At 37.3% G+C, this 16,420-nt stretch overlaps 1 protein-coding gene across 8 annotated transcripts in view; it reads left to right on the forward strand.

Moving 5' to 3' along the window:
* MPP6 (membrane palmitoylated protein 6) overlaps positions 1–16,420 on the forward strand; it is a 63,100-nt gene that overhangs the window by 38,913 nt on the left and 7,767 nt on the right. For all 8 annotated transcript variants that reach the window (XM_038123446.1, XM_038123435.1, XM_038123472.1 and 5 more), the window contains 8 exons: positions 5,747–5,899; positions 6,371–6,598; positions 7,752–7,883; positions 9,833–9,932; positions 10,460–10,528; positions 11,557–11,718; positions 14,248–14,450; positions 14,879–15,007. In XM_038123446.1, the coding sequence (XP_037979374.1) occupies positions 5,747–5,899; positions 6,371–6,598; positions 7,752–7,883; positions 9,833–9,932; positions 10,460–10,528; positions 11,557–11,718; positions 14,248–14,450; positions 14,879–15,007 (1,176 nt within the window). The remainder of the gene's footprint in view (positions 1–5,746; positions 5,900–6,370; positions 6,599–7,751; positions 7,884–9,832; positions 9,933–10,459; positions 10,529–11,556; positions 11,719–14,247; positions 14,451–14,878; positions 15,008–16,420) is intronic.

Here is a 16,420-nt window from a genome sequence, read left to right on the forward strand (position 1 = left end):
CAGGGAGAGTAGAGGTGGATTGCTTGTTAGGCTCAGTTTGGTTTTGTATTGTTAACATCTTCGAGATACCACTTCTGAGTCTGTCAGTTAATATATTAAGCTAGGATTGTGTTTTCCCTTGCAGTCTGTGTTGAATTTAGTTTGCCTTGTTCTCAGTCTATTGCTCATGAGGTGCCTGTAGAGGCACTTACAGTCAGTTGTTTTAGTCCTTGAATAGTTGATCAGCATCAGCAAACTGTCGTTTCACTTCTCATCCCCATTTCCTAGGTCATTTATCTGACATGTCAGTATATTGGCAGGTGTAGAACTGAGCCCAGATGCTTGTGGAAATCACCTGATGACATGAATTCTGAAAACTAAAAATACTATATTCCTGGCACCAATTATCTGTCTTCTAACCAATATTTTCTTCCACTTGAATGCCTTACTACTTATCCTGTTATCATTTTGGTCTTTTGAAAGACTTCTGTCAAAGGGCTGTGGAAGTTGTTCTGCATTAACAACTCTAACTGCCTTTTTGCCATGCTTGGTGACTCTTCCAAGGAATTTGGCTAGATTTGAGAAGCATAACTTCCTTTATTAAGCATGTTGATGCTTTCTCATGATCCATTTTAGCCAGTCATTCTGGGTTTTATGGAAACTTCTGATTTGTTTAGTATCAGCGCCACACTTACTGTTTTGCAGTTTGTTGACTCTTCCTTGGAACCGAGTTTAAATATTCATGTCATGATTATTGCTTATATGCTGCTTCTTTGCCTGTAGTGTTGGGTGAGTCATGGGCCTGTAAGAAAAATACAGTGCAACTTTGTTCACTGCAAAACCTGGATTGTACAAAAAGGACAAAAAAGTGTGAAAGTAAGAGAAAATAGATGGTTAAGATAGTTAAATGCTGCCCTGGAGAGCTGGTCTATTCATCACTCTGTCAGAATTGGAATTCATTAAAAAAAAGTCTGAAGAAGTTTTAATTTGTATTTTTGAAATTTATTTTCTGTGTGCCTGTTGTGAGGCATTCAGTCTCATTTGCAGAAACAATGAGCAGTTTTGGCTGCTGTGTGTGGGCAAAAGCACCTATCTACTTATTTCTTTGAAGTATATCTGCTGCGATTCAATTCTGAATCTGAAAATTAGGGAGAATTTTCAGACCTTAATTTTGTACTTCCATTACCCATGTGAAGGCAAGCAACAAAATCAGCTAAGGTCAAAGTACTATTTTTTATTTAACTGATATCATAGTTAAGACCACTCTGGAAGAACTTCCAGGACAAATTGCAGACCAAAAAGTGGATATAGTAGCTTTTTTTGAGGTTGGGAAAGCTATGTGTCTCCTTCAGCAAAAAGGAAACAAAATTACCTAAGTACTCGATAAATAAGTGCTATCATTTCTGCCTCATTTGGTGCAAGTAGGCATATTCCAAACTATGCATGAAGGGAAAGAGGAAAAATACAATATCAATTGCATTTATAGAGGAAGTCATTTGCATCCTTTCTCCAGTTCAGTAAAAGTGCAAACAACCCAACCTGACTCTTTAAAAGTTCCATGGACACTACTGTGTAATTGGTTTAGAGGCTGACTGTATTTCACAAATGAATGGTTCCACTTTATCACAGCCTCACCTTACAGTTGTAACCTGCCTTGGCATACATGTATAAAATGTGATGTACAAGGCATCAGTGCAGTAGTTTGTTTGGATTTATCATTTAGTGCTAGAAATACCATATTACAGGACTTCATTTTTTCTACACATTTTTGTAGAAGAGCATTTGGGAAGGACTAACTCTGGAGTACAGGTGCATGCCTGGCTGTATTATTATTCCCTCTCTTTTCTCCTTTTGTTCCCTTGTTTTTTCATCCCTTCCGCTTTTTACCCTTTTTAGTTTTAACTGAACTTTTCAGAGGTCAAAGTGTGAAAGTTCTAATGAGTTTTACAGTATTGATGGCTGGCCAGTAGGTCTGTATGTGTTGGAGAGCCAGCTGGCGCATGCTGCACATGGAAGAGGCTGCAGCAAATCCTACCAGACAGTAGCTGGAGAGCAGAAGACAGGAGTGTTAAGAGAGGTTGCCTTGAGGAAAGAAGCAGCAGTTAAAAATTGTCACACTGTTGGAGTGGTTAAACATGCAGAAAAATCACTTCTACTTCCTCTTGAAAGAGTTTGTTCTGTCACTTTCACCCTTCAAGAATTAACTAAACCTTCACATTCATCCTAAATAGATTCTGCTGGCAATAAAATACTTAATCTGAAAAGCAGCCAGTATTGTCTTCTACTAGTTAGGTTTGTAAGGGCTGATCATACCTTTAAAATGTTTCATTTAGGAATAGTGATCTTAAATTGTCTCCGGAACAGATATTAATATATATAGGGCTATTTTCCTTACATATTCTTGTGTTCTTACCATCCTTTCTGATTTTTCTAAGGTCATAAATTATTCCCTCACTTTTCCAGGAGAGCCTTTAAAATGTGTTTTCACATGAACATTAGGGATCTCCAGTCTATTTATTAAATTCTAATATTTAACCAAGGTTATCAGGGAAGACTAGCACACATTTAGTACATAAAAGAGGAAAGGAAATATTTTACCTACTTCTAGGCCTAAAGTGTTAGGAAAGGAGTCCTGAATTCAAGACTATAGAGTCATTCTACTCTTGTGTATTCCCTCCCACTTCAGCCCCCAGTTTGTAATTTAATTGTTCTTTTAGATCAGAATTGGAGAAATAGTTATTTTGTTATTTAGGGCAGTGCTTCATAACATGTTTTGATTGTGTTGAGAATTTTTTAAATGAAAAACAAATGTTGAGTTTGAACTTAGATTCAGCACTGTAAAGAGCCTTGCATGTTTAAGGGTTGTCTGTTTACTGAATTTTCAGTTACGTTTTAAAATATTTTTACCTGTCAAATATATGCAGCCACAGAAAACTACTGTAAAGAGATCAATACCTTCTAAGTTTATGGATTGTTTTTTGACAGTGTCTTGCATAAATAGACCATACTGTCTGTCACAGGACTGTGTGTTACTTCTTGTGATTTGTAGCAGTTCTTCTAAATGCCTGACAATATTGCCATTTTTTCATGAGAACCTTTCTATCAGCTATTGAACAGCTATCCGGTCTTGGACAATCAGCTGATCCTGTTTACAGGAGGAAATTTTGTATGGAGGAAACTTTGAACCGTTTTATGGTTGTTGATCAGTCCATGTTTTGCTGACTTTGGCAATGGTTTTTTAAGTGTTCTAGCACCAGTATGGAAAGGTTAGATTCCAGTGGAGCTCTGGAGTTGCAGGAGCACAGGATATCACTTTTTCCGGTATCACAAGAAAGAAACAACAGAAGTTCATGTAACTGTATTTCTCAGTTCCCTCCGCCATGTTCCCGAAATAAGAAAGTAACTTAGTGACATAAAATGTTGCCAAGTAGTCTGGCCGTGGTACAGACGCAAGGCCCCGTTGCCAGGTGGCTGTACTTAAGTGTTCTTCAGGACTGTAGGTCATGACCTGGCTGGCTGGAAACAGGCTCATAAAACTGGTACAGATCCTTGAGTTTCAGAACTGAGAGTTAGATATGGGACAGTAATAAGTTAACTGTGCCTTCAGGAAACCAATGAACTACTTTTCTTAAAGAAACCCCTTTAGAGTTGTGGGAAGACCCTGATAGTCCTTCTGTGACTCAGGCATTGTGTAAATAATAGGAAAAAGATCCTTTGACTGAGAGATGGGTAAGTAGCAGTTGTATGAATTTATGCTTATCCATAAAACTGAGTGGTTAAAAAGGATCAGAATGTGAAATGGGATCAGATTTAAGAACTGAAGAATTTTATGGAGCATTTTAATTTGTAAAGGATGACACAGACGGTTATCTTAGTAGGTTTTTTGGACCGTGGATCAGATTATAATCTATAAATTGCATTGCCATTAAAGGGCAGAGACCTGTCCAGGCAGCTATGTGAGGCTTTATGAGAAGTGTAGTGGGTTGTGGTCAGAAACTTCAGGGACAATTTGTTCTAGCATGTGACCAGAAGAAAACTGGAAGTTTCGTACCCCTGTATCTACCTGGTTTTATGAGTGCTAATCTGTAAAAATATGTTGCTGATGCAAATTAGTTTCATTTTGGAAATGTAGACATATCCAAAAATATGTTGCTTGCAAACATTGGCAGAGAGATCTATTCTCCTGGTTTCTGGATTGGATGTGTCTTGGATAGTGAAGAATTAGAAATTGCTACCATCTGACAGCTGCTTGATTTAAATAAATGATTGTTTTTCCTATTTAATTTGATTTGGTTTGTGTCCACAGTATCAGAGCAGCCACAATAAGCAGCTGTCTTTACAGTCTTAATGGAAGGGGCAAAATCGGTGAATTAATACTTCCTTCTAACCTCAAGTTGAAATATCAGCAGGTTCATCGTGTAATGGGCAGATTAAAATGACTGTTCAGGTTTGTGACACTTTGAGGGCTTGCATGCTGAGCTTAGCACTAACCTAATGTGGTTGCACAGCCTTTAGCTTAGAGGTGGCTTACAGAAGGATGGAGCAGACTGCATAGCAAATCATTACTCTTACCTGCTCACCTGCTCTGCTTTCTGGTAGTTTGCTGTCTTCCTCTGGCATGTGCATGTCAGTATCAGTGATAGTCCCATGGTGTCTTCTTTTTTGAGCTACTTCTGTGACACAGTCAGTAACCTGCTTTAAGACCATATCTGACCAGTCACTGTTGGAAACAAAGCTGTGTAGTTGGAGGCCCACTAGGCATCTCTTCTGCTTGCTGCTTCTCTCTGTGTATCTGTCAGCGTGACTCCCTGTGCTGTAGGATGCTTTACCTTGGACTACTGTGTATGATGGCTATCGGGTGTCCCTTTTCCTCTCATAGAATCACAGAATGGTTTGGGTTGGAAGGGACCTTAAAGATCATCTTCTTCTAGATCCCCCACCATGGGCAGGGACACTTACACTAGAAGGTGACAGAAATTCTGAAAGTCTTCACTGTCTTAGTGCACAAGTTTGACCTTGGTTTACCTGTATGTATTGTCTTATACATTTTTCTTTATCCTAAGATCTCTTTTATGAAAAAATAATGCCTAAATTACATTGTCTTCCAAACATGATTATATTAATTCGGATCTCCTCATTCTACCTTGTATTTATGTGTGTGGACTGGAGAAAACACCGTTAACTCTAAGGTCTGAGCTCCTGTCTTCCAGAAAGTAAACTCTGTAAGCTTGGCTTCATTTGTTACTAGAATTCTGCCTTGGCTTTGTGCAAGCAGGAAGCACTCATTCTGCAGATAGCTAGAAATCCTTGCATACTTGTCATTATCCAAATTACTGTGGAGGAAAATTTTATTGCATTAAACACAAGTATCTAATGATGAGTTATCTTCATTTTTTTGCAGTGGGTTGTTCATTTACTGAAACCATTTGCTCAGATACTGCCTCATTAGGTGGAAGACTATTTTAGGTACTCCTTTTTCTGTCTTCTTCTCTTGTAACATCACACATTACTCCCCAGTTTAGTTACATTTCTCCTATATTTCCTTAAGAAGCAGCATTTTTATGTACAAGATAGGATATTTGCCAAGGCAATAGGCTTATCAGTTCATGTGAGCACTTACTGTGTCCGTTTTTGCTTTATTTCTTGTGAAGTAAGAGTATTATGACCTGATACCAAAAGGACAGATTCAGTGGTTATTCAGCACTAAATCCTTTCACAAACCGTTATTTCATGACTTCAAAAAAGATTTTTTTCTGTTCCTTTGCAGTCACTGTTGGAAGCACATGATATTGTGGCTTCAAAATGTTATGATTCCCCTCCTTCTAGTCCAGAAGTCAATAATTCTTCAGTGAACAACCAGGTTGTTCCAGTAGATGCTATTCGTATCCTTGGAATTCACAAAAGAGCAGGAGAGCCACTGGTAAGTAATTGAGGGTATGTCTTTAAAGTGCTAGTGAAAACACTTGCACATACCTGATTTCTTGCATTATGTTTTAATTATTTTCATTATGTTGTGTAATTTAATGGGTGATAAGCTCAGTATTGAGAGGTTGAAATAGGAGGATACTTTCATGTATTCCATCCCATTCTCTCCAAGAAGTAATGGGATAGTGATTAGGCAGTCACTGGGCTGAATGACTGCTGGCATAACTGACTAACACAACATCTTGATATGAGATGGCAGGATTGCATGCAATCAGGTCATATGAAAACCTTGTGTGAAAGCACTTCTGTGTCACCCGATGCTTCTCTGTATCAGGAGCTGTAACTGTTTTCATTGGAGTGGGTGGAATATCCCACAGCTGTGTATTTGTGCTTGAGGTAATGGTAAAATGGAACTGAAATTCAAACAGTGTTAAACTGTGAACTGGGTGTGATGTATCTCTTTCAGGGAGTCACGTTCAGAGTGGAGAACAACGATCTGGTAATAGCCCGAATTCTTCATGGAGGAATGATAGATCGGCAAGGTCTTCTGCATGTAGGGGACATTATTAAAGAGGTGAATGGCCACGAGGTTGGAAACAATCCAAAAGAATTGCAAGAACTGCTGAAAAACATCAGTGGAAGTGTCACTTTGAAAATTCTCCCCAGCTACAGAGACACTGTCATTCCTCAACAGGTCAGTCGTACATTTCTGATGATTCTGTGAAAAGAACTTCTGCTTAGTACTTTATTGTGTAAGATTCGCTAAGATTCTGGATTAGACGTATTTTGATAATTTTGTGAATATAATGCTAGGAGGAAGAGTAAAATGTAGATACCTGCATTTACCTTTAATTACATTTTAGAAATGAGTTTATTCACCTAATATGCCTGCCTAAAAAACTCGAATTAGTGTCTAAAATTGTTATGCATTTGTATGCTACGTATAAAGCACGTTTCTTCTACCTCAAGTGACCTCTGATGACCTGACCTTCACACTTCATGCAGCAAAGTGTGTGTGTGTTTATAATGTGGTTAATGTTAAAATTGTCAGTTTAACAGAATTCAGAAACATATTTAGTTCAACAGACAAGCTTGAACTCACTGACTTCAGTGGGAACTTGGATGGTGGCTGTTCCTTGTCCTTTTGTTGTTGCTCTAGGCTGTCAATTTCTCCATGGCAGAAGTGACTTCCTGAGCAAAATCAGTGCCTTTGAAACACCCTATAAGATGCTCCTTCAAGTAGTGGGTATTAATGCCTGTGGCTGTAACTGGCTGTACTTCCGCTGAGTAGAGCCTGAGGGAATGTGCTCTATTGAGGCAGGCGCAGGGCTTCCTTTGCTCCTCAGCCTGGTACAAAGAGAGTCAAAGATGTTTTCAGTTCAGTCAGGCAGCCTACTGTTTCTTCCCTTCATCAAATTTGAGTCTTAAGCAGCTGCATCTCCTGTTATTTTTGCCATGAACTCAGTGTTTTAAAAGTAATTCTTTTAAGTAAGTGCTCACATTCCAATAATTTGTTTGTATGTTTAAGTAATTAAAAGTCAGAATTCTAATTGAGTTGTATACAGTGAAATGCAAAAATTAGTATTTTGTAATATCATGTCCAAATGGAACAGATTTTTTTTTATTTTTATCATGAAGCTACTTCAGCCAAGGTTTGCACCATTGATTATTCTGTCCCAATTGGTAAATAACTTCTTCCCCCTAGATTGTATTTTTCATGCCAAATGCAGCTTGGATCATGTCAAAGTTTTTATGCTGTAGGTAAAGACATTACTTCGGTTTGACAGATAGATTAGTCAGAATGTATTTTATAATGCTTAAGCTTTGTTACTTTTTACACATTTCAGGTTTTTGTGAAGTGTCATTTTGATTATAATCCATACAATGACAACCTCATCCCATGCAAAGAAGCAGGTTTGAAATTTTCTAAAGGAGAAATTCTTCAGATTGTAAACCGGGAAGATCCAAATTGGTGGCAGGTTGGTAAAAAGATTAAAATAAGTGAAATAAAAAACTCAAAAGCATCAGTAGTTGCCTTACTAATAAACACTTTAAATTATGATCTACTTCCATTTAACAGTAGATACATGAAAAAAAAAATTACTCTGCAATCCAACTTCAAGCTAATATAAAGATATGAAGTTGAAACACTAAAGGAAAAGGAATGTTTTAAATTTTACTGTTAGTTGTGTTTATTTCTCTTTGTTCTTGTATCATAAGCCTGGACATTCCCAAATCAATTTAAGGTGGACAATTTCTAGAAAAAAAGTCTTAGTTTGACTATAATTGTGGTAAGCCTTCCCTGACAGCAAGTGTGGAAGAAGTGGACCCCTTCCTGAGTGCTCAGAGATACAGAGAGAGAAATTAATCTTGTGAATTTGAAGGGGGTGAGAATAGCTGTTTGGAGAGGCTGTATGTTTTATTTCTACAGTGGTGGTCAGTGTCTGTGAGCTGTGTATCATGCATGCTCATAGTCACAGTGTTTGGCACTATTTCAAATATTAACAGTTCATCCTGGTTTAAGGTGGTATTTCTACATTCAGTCCTTCAGTAGAAATGTAATCCAGTGCTTAGCTATGTTTCTTTTTTCCAAGACACTATGCACAGAATTAAATATTATCAGTGCCTCTGAAAATGGAACAAGTGAACTTTTAAGACCCTTTTCTCAACCGAGATACTCAAAACTGGCAAAGATTATAGCATTATTAATTTCCCTTTCAACCCCTACATTGCTCACCCTCTGCAAGGTAACAAGCAGAAGAGAGCCAGCTGCTGCCTGAGAACAAGAGATATGACTTCTTTAAAAGCAACAGAAATATTCCAATATACCTAAGCAGCTGCTGAATTTTGTTGCTTCTCAGTGACCATAATAACAGAAAGAAAGACAACAAAAAGTGTGAGGAAAGGCTAAAAACTTATTGCTGCCAACTTAATTAGTTTCAGATGTAGACACTCTAAAACTCTGGAGGAGTTTGATGTTTAGCTCTCATGCTGACTTCTGTATTGCCTTTTAAACTCTCCAGTTGTAACTTGTGGGAGTCCAGGAGAAATAAATCTTCAACACTCAATCTGGCAAAATTGAAATGTGTTAAATCAGTATAGTGTATTGCTATGCAGATCATGCCCTAGGAAAAATAAATTTAGTTTTTCCTCAAGCTTTCTAGAAATGCTAGACTGTTAATGAGAACGTCATACTGTAAAAAATCAGTTAGTCATAGATAAAAGCATACAACTTGATGAAAAGCAAACATCTCCTGTTAGCGAAAGAAGGATTTATTGCAAGCAAAAGATTTATGGAGAATTAAACACTTCATAACTGTGTTTGTGTGTTCTCAGCTTGCTGAGAATTGAGCTTGCCATGAAATAATTTTATCAAGAATTTTAGCCAATTCATTACTGGGAATACTTAAGTTAGTAAGATTTTAAATCTGTAGTTGCTTAGTGCAAAAAGCTTGAAGGCATGATTAGGGATGTGTTACTGGCATTCACTGGGAAATGACAGTTAATAAACTGCACTGAAACCTGTTTGGAGCAGCTCAAGAATATGAAATAAGTATACTGTATACTAGAAAATCTTGAGTTTTGTCACGTGAGACTTCAATGTCTGGAGCCAGAGAATTCCACTTGGGAATTTTATGCCAAAGTTTTATGGCTGAAGGAGCTTTCCAACATAATGGGAACCAGTAATGAAACTTGCATCTATTTTACCTAAGTTTTCTGAATTTTTATACTCAATAGCAAGACACTATTCCTGTAAAGGAGAATTTTAATATTTACATCTGACTCTGAATATTTAAGTCTCAGTAGTAAATGTATCAATACTCACCACTGAGAAACTGGCAGTGAAGAAATCAGTCAACACCATGTTGATGAGAAAAATGCTTCTTGCAAGTTAAATATAATCATTTGTTTGTTTTTTTATTCCCAGGCTAGTCATGTCAAAGAAGGAGGAAGTGCAGGTCTAATTCCTAGCCAGTTCCTGGAAGAGAAGAGAAAGGCTTTTGTTAGGAGGGACTGGGACAACTCAGGTGAGACTTAGTAAATTTCAGGAATAGATTTTGCTCTGACTCCATTTCTTTTGCTTTTCCTGCCTTCATGAATAATAGAAAAACTGATGTGTGAGATTACACAGATTATTGTGAAATGCTGAATTTTGTATTTTGGCTTTTGCTGAAGGACAAAGGGTGAAGTCTCTGTTTAGTGTTCAAAGATACATGAATCAGTTTTGCCACCTGGTGCTGAAAAGCTGCACGAGGCGGGACAGGCAGTGTGCACTTGTTAAAAATTTTTTGTATGGTATGCACTGAAAGTTAATCAGCTAAACATTAATTTTTCATCTGCTTTCTTTTCTAGAAAAATAATTTTTTCTGTGTTCAGTTCTTCTTGTACCATTTGATGGGTTTGTAAATAGATGTCATTTCTTGCCCTAGGATATATACAATTCTAGAATAGTCCTTATAAATGTATTAATCTAAAATTTCCTATATTCATGTAAATAAGCTTTGGAAATTAATTTTTAAGAAATTGTGGGTTAATCTAGATTTTTTATTTTTAGGTCCTTTCTGTGGTACAATAAGCAGCAAAAAAAAGAAAAAGATGATGTATCTCACTACAAGAAATGCAGGTATCTCCTAATACTGAACTTTCATAATAATGAAAGTCAAAGTTCTTTAGGTGTCAAAACTTGCAGAGTTTAGTGTATCCAAAGCTAAATATTAGCAGTAAAATATTTGATTATAAGTTTGATAGATCAGATAGTTTTTATGGTTTAAAAGCAATAGTGACCAGGGCAGACATGGCTGTGCTGAGTACATCATTTGGTGGGTGGAAATCAGAGAAAAACTGGGTGTTAAGAAAAAAAAGTGGAATGTTTGTTGCCAGGGGGCTGAGGGGATGTGATTTTTCGCTACTGTTCAGCATTGGTGAGGCCACACCTAGGAGTACTGGGCACCTCCCCAGTGCAAGAGAGATGTGGACATACAAAGGTGTTGAAGGGACTGGAGCATCTCACCCATGAGAAAAAGTTGAGACAGCTGGGAATGTTCAATCTGGAGAAGAGGAGGCTCAGGGCAGGTCTACCAATGTGTACAAATAGCTGAAGGGAGGGTGCAAAGAGGATGGAGCTGAGTGGGCTTTTTGCAGAGTAGCCCAGTGATAGGGCAAGAGCCAACAAGCAACACAGGCTCTGAACATCAGAAAACACCTTTTCCACTGCGAGTGTGACTGAGCACTGGCACAGATTGTCCACAGAGGTTGAGGAGTTGTCCTCCTTAGAGATACTCACCAAATGTCTGGCTGTGGTCCTGGGCATTGGGGTGGGCCAGATGCCTTCCAGAGATACCTTCGAACCTCAACCATCCTGTGATTCTGTGGAAGTTCACTAATTGTTAGTCACAGTTTTCCCCTTTGGATCAAACACAGACTTTTCTCCTTGGAAGTAAAAGACTTTTCTCCTCCTTATGCTGTTCATGGAGGAATAACTATTTTATTCCCAAACAAATTTAAAGCTAGAAGTCTTGTATCAAACTTATTGCCCTCTGAGTACTGTATATTCACATGGGGTCTGTTGATAAATAGCAGGACTACTTAATTTTTTTTTTTCTTACAGCCCTGAGTGTGTATTAAAGTTTTTTTGTACATTTCTCAATGTAGAATTTGATCGCCATGAAATCCAGATATATGAGGAAGTAGCCAAAATGCCTCCTTTTCAGAGGAAAACCCTGGTCTTGATTGGGGCCCAAGGAGTAGGGCGAAGGAGTTTGAAGAACAGGTTTATTGTGCTGAATCCTACTAGATTTGGAACTACAGTGCCATGTAAGTTGTCAGCATTCCTATCGTAATATCATATTTTGATTAACTGGGAAGTACGGGATGTTTATCCTGGTGATTCAGTGTAGGAGTGATTTTGTCAGAGCATAAATATTGTATAGAGTGGGAAAACATAAGGCTCTTCCTGTTTTCAGAAAACTGAACTAACATATGACCATGGAAACATTTGTAACTAGCACTTAAATGTCACTGATGCTGCAGAAAACCAGTTTTTGTCTGTGCAATATTTCAGTCTGGGTTTCCTCAGTGTCAGTTGCCATCCATTACTGAGGTCATTCCGTAATTTCCCAGTAGCCTGCTGTAATGAACAGCCAGTGGAATTTCTAATTTCTCAGGTCTGCCTTTTAGTTTTCCACCTGTGGACTAGGCATTATAAATTGTTGCTTTAGTTTAGAAATGTAGGGAAAAGCAGCAAACTTCCAATAAAACTGAAGTAAATGCTTGTGATCTCCAAGATTTGTATAACTGTATTTTAATATATCTAGCCTTAAGCACATGATCTTTCATTTTCCTCCTATAAATAGCAGAAAAAAACTTATTTTACCTGAAGCATGTTTTCTTGCCTTTCTTTCAGATACTTTCCTTGTTAACCTTTTTTTTTTTTTAACTCCTCCCTCCTGTTTGGCTGCTGACCAGAGAAGCCCACTCTAGCTACATTATTATTCTCCTGCCATGTGCTTTTCAGAATTTCAAAAACAGTCTTCTGTTCAAAAACAGCCCTTCTGTTTCCAGTGGGCAAGAAATAGATCTGATAACAATAGCAGGAGGGACAGGTCTGAAAGATGAATTGTGCAGGATGAGAGAACCAGACTCTCATTTGCTGAATCTCTAGCATCAAAACTGGCCAGGACACTTAAAATTGGTTGGTGGACCTGATAACCAGGTTGACTTCTCAGTGTTACTTTTTTAAAAGAAATCTTCTCTTGGGAATTCCATTATTTTATATTGACGAAATAGTAAGAGGCTTTTTATTGCTTCTAAAATTCTTATTCTATTTCAAAAAAGCCTTCAGAATTACTTATTTCTCTAAAATGCTATATAGATGCTTGAAGATATGTAAGTAATGCAACACAGTTGTTGAACATTCTTCAAAGGCATAAAAGTAAACTTTTCCCAATCTGATAGTCTAATCATGCACATGCAATACCCAGTTTATTGTATATAGAACCTTTTTTTCTACTTCAGATTTTAAGTGGGATAATCAATAAACTTAGTTGGTCTTTGATTAGAAGAAAATTCTCCAGGTTATTCATAAACAGATTTGTGTAGGATGTGTTTTGGGAGGTGGGAAATGGCTGAAATTGATCCACTGTGCTATGGGGAGAAGCATGTTCTTGGTGTTGAGTTCTAATCCAGCATGTGGTGCTATGGTTTTTCTTCAGTGTGGGTAACTGAACTGTTAAATCATCTCTTAGCTGTAAGATGTTAAAGCTTGCTCTCTAAAATTAATTGCAAACTGATATGTGATTCTTTTTAATGTATTGTATTAACCACTATAGTTCTAATCTTTCCATAGAATCTTGACTAAAACTAGATGTTCTAGTAACGTATTTATTCTTAACAGCTTCAGATGATCATTTTTCCTGGCACTTGTGTTTTCTATAAGATTGAAGTGGATAGGAACTACTGGAAGGGAAAGATTGCTTTCCACTTGTCTCAACAAGTTCACCAAGGGATGATAGAAGTATCACCAAAGGAATGCATTGACTGTTAGGTTTAATATGTTCTAGAGTTCAAATCTAATTAAATATAAGTAGCAGGTAGTTAATATGGCGATAGGTCAGCAAAGTCAATAATAATATGATGTTATATTTTATTTTACTTTTTTTAAATTTTATTTTTACTTTTTTGCTTAGGTGATGTCTGTACTGCACAGTGTAGGCAATACCCAAGACAGCTGATCATGATTTACTCAAATACTGGCTTTAATCTTTCTACAGGAAATTTACCTTGCTTTAAAAGGGAAGTTGTCCTGGAAAGCAGCATTAGCTGGCCTCCACTAAGATTCTGCTGTGGTGGCTGGGCTGCTTCTGATATTTAAGCTAACTTTCTTTATAGCTAGCTCAGGTAATTCTACCCTGAACAGCAGGGCAAATACAGAGAGCAAAGGTTTTGGGAGTGGGATGGGGCAGATCTTGTTGTGCTCTTCTATTTTCGGTTGGCATTTGAGAGTTAAACTTCCATTTGATTTCCAAGTCACTTAAATAAGTATTTTATTAAGTGAATACTTAAAAAGATTACATGAATGGGTATTGTATATGGTGTGAAGGAGTAAGACCAAGGAAACAGGCAAATGGGTGGGTAAGCAACATATAGGAAGCAATATCAATAAAGGGAACAGGAGGGGCTGTGCTCAGTTCTAAAATATATCTAGAATGAAGAATAAACCTGTACATGGAGCAATTACAACTGTATAACAATGTGTATTATGACTTAATAGGCAGTCCAATCTCATATTTATATTCCAAATATAAAATGAAAACATTCAATTTATATTTCTAATTTTCTGTTTAGTTACTTCACGAAAACCAAGGGATGATGAAAAAGACGGGCAAGCATACAGATTTGTGTCACGAGCTGAAATGGAGACGGATATTAAAGCTGGCAGATACTTAGAGCATGGAGAATATGAAGGAAATCTTTATGGCACCAAAATTGATTCCATCCTTGAAGTTGTTCAGACAGGAAGGACCTGCATCTTGGACGTAAATCCACAGGTATATGATTTATAATGTTATTATTATAACAAGTATGGGATTATAATGTTGAAGAGGTGAAGAGAGATGCTTTCAAATTTGAAGGTTTCTTATCTGTTTTCAAGGTTACAATTATCAACTGGATTCTTGTGTTTGTGGCACTTACTTGGAATGAGTTAGAAAAGTGGAAAAAACCAACTTAAATTCTGCATGAAAGAGGAGTCTTGCAGAGTAATAAATAATCTTTTTAGCCAAGGAAAGAATGATGCTGAGCATTTCAAAAGGCAGTGTAGGAATTTCCAAAATAGAAATAAGAATCTTCACCTATGTATTTCTGCCAATCATAACAGATGAGTTTCGTGGTGTCTCTTAAGTAATGGGGAGATATGGTGAGTCAGTCTCAAACTTTGGTGGTGTTGTTTTTTTTTTTTTTTTCCCTTTGCTTCTAGGCTCTAAAAATACTGAGGACTTCAGAATTCATGCCCTATGTGGTGTTTATTGCTGCTCCAGAGTTGGAGACTTTGCGAGCTATGCACAAGGCTGTGGTAGATGCTGGAATTACAACCAAACTTCTCACTGTAAGCAGATCAATTCCTATTTAGTTTTCTTTGAACAAGATGTTCTTAGATTTTTTTAAAAAATTCTTTACCATTCATTTTATTTTTAAATTCTTTATCATTCATTTTAGGTGGAATTTGTTCTGAAATGAATGTTTCTAGGAAAAGTTAGGCAAGACTTTGGCTGATTACGTAGTAGAAGTTAATCAAATACTATGTATAAGGAAGATTGCTTCTTTCTTAAAAATAGACCTCTTACGGAGAAGTGTTGATTACAAAAATTACTTGTAATGTGTACTTTGGGAACTGTCACCTTTGATTATTTGCAGCAAATGGTAGATATTTCATGATGGCAATTGTTCTTTTATGCAAATATCTTTCCTTGACTTTTCCCATCTCCCTCCCCACCCAAATTTTTGTTCCTGTTTGTCTTAATAATATGGGTGTGCTTTAAAAACAGAATCTGTAATGCTTGGGAAAGATATTGCAGCTTGTGTCAAAAATGGAAAAAGCGAAAACCTCACTAACAACAAACCATCAAAAAACCCCCCAAAACAAAACACAAAAAACCCCCAAGAATGCAGGTTGTCCTTGTTCTCGCTGCTGCAGCAGCATGCACTGCACTGAGAGTGGCTGACAGCTGCCAGAATAAGAAGTGTTGAACAACTTCCCCTGAACTTCCTTGGATTTGTCATATGAAGTGAAAGGGGCATGTTTTGTTCATTAGATCTTCCCTCCTTTTCTTAGACACTATGTGTAGCAGAGGGAAATAAGACGATTCCTCCAATGCAGCAAAGTATAAATACTCTGTGTGGGCATGAACTTTCCCAGCTTCAGGAGCAGAGAAAAAAAAGCCAGATTGAGCAGTTCAACTTCCCCAGCAGAGAAAAGCTGTGTTTTGCTGATGGCTCATAATGATAGTGCTGCAGCTTCATAGGAATATCGTGAATAAATGCTGACTGGGCATTCAAAACTATAAAATGGGGGGGTGGGGAGGGTGTGTTAGTATTTCCACTGAATGAGTGTGTAATTTTTAATCATGGGTTCTGGTTATCATGCATTCTAGTATCCGTGGATGCTCTGTCATCCCTCTTTCCAGCCTCAAAAGAACCCTGAATTTTATGGTGCATATACAAGAAGGCAAGGTTAAAACTGTCCAGACAAGTAGAAAAATAATTTCCTGCACTTCCTAATATTTGATTCCGTAAGGGACGTCTTTGCCTCTGTATGACTTCTTAGGAATAATAAAGAGGGTCGTTAAATTTCAAATCTGCATTTATGTGCCTTTACGGATTCTGCATCGCATCCCTGCACATGTATATGGAGTATCATTTGCTATTTCATATTCTTGTGCTTCCTGAAAAAATGAAAAACAAATGTCATTTAAACTATTACAGTTTGCTTGTTAGTGGACCTGGCTGTATTATTTCTAGC

This window comes from Motacilla alba, chromosome 2 (genome assembly GCF_015832195.1).
Source record: "Motacilla alba alba isolate MOTALB_02 chromosome 2, Motacilla_alba_V1.0_pri, whole genome shotgun sequence".
NCBI classification, from domain to species: Eukaryota; Metazoa; Chordata; class Aves; order Passeriformes; family Motacillidae; genus Motacilla; species Motacilla alba.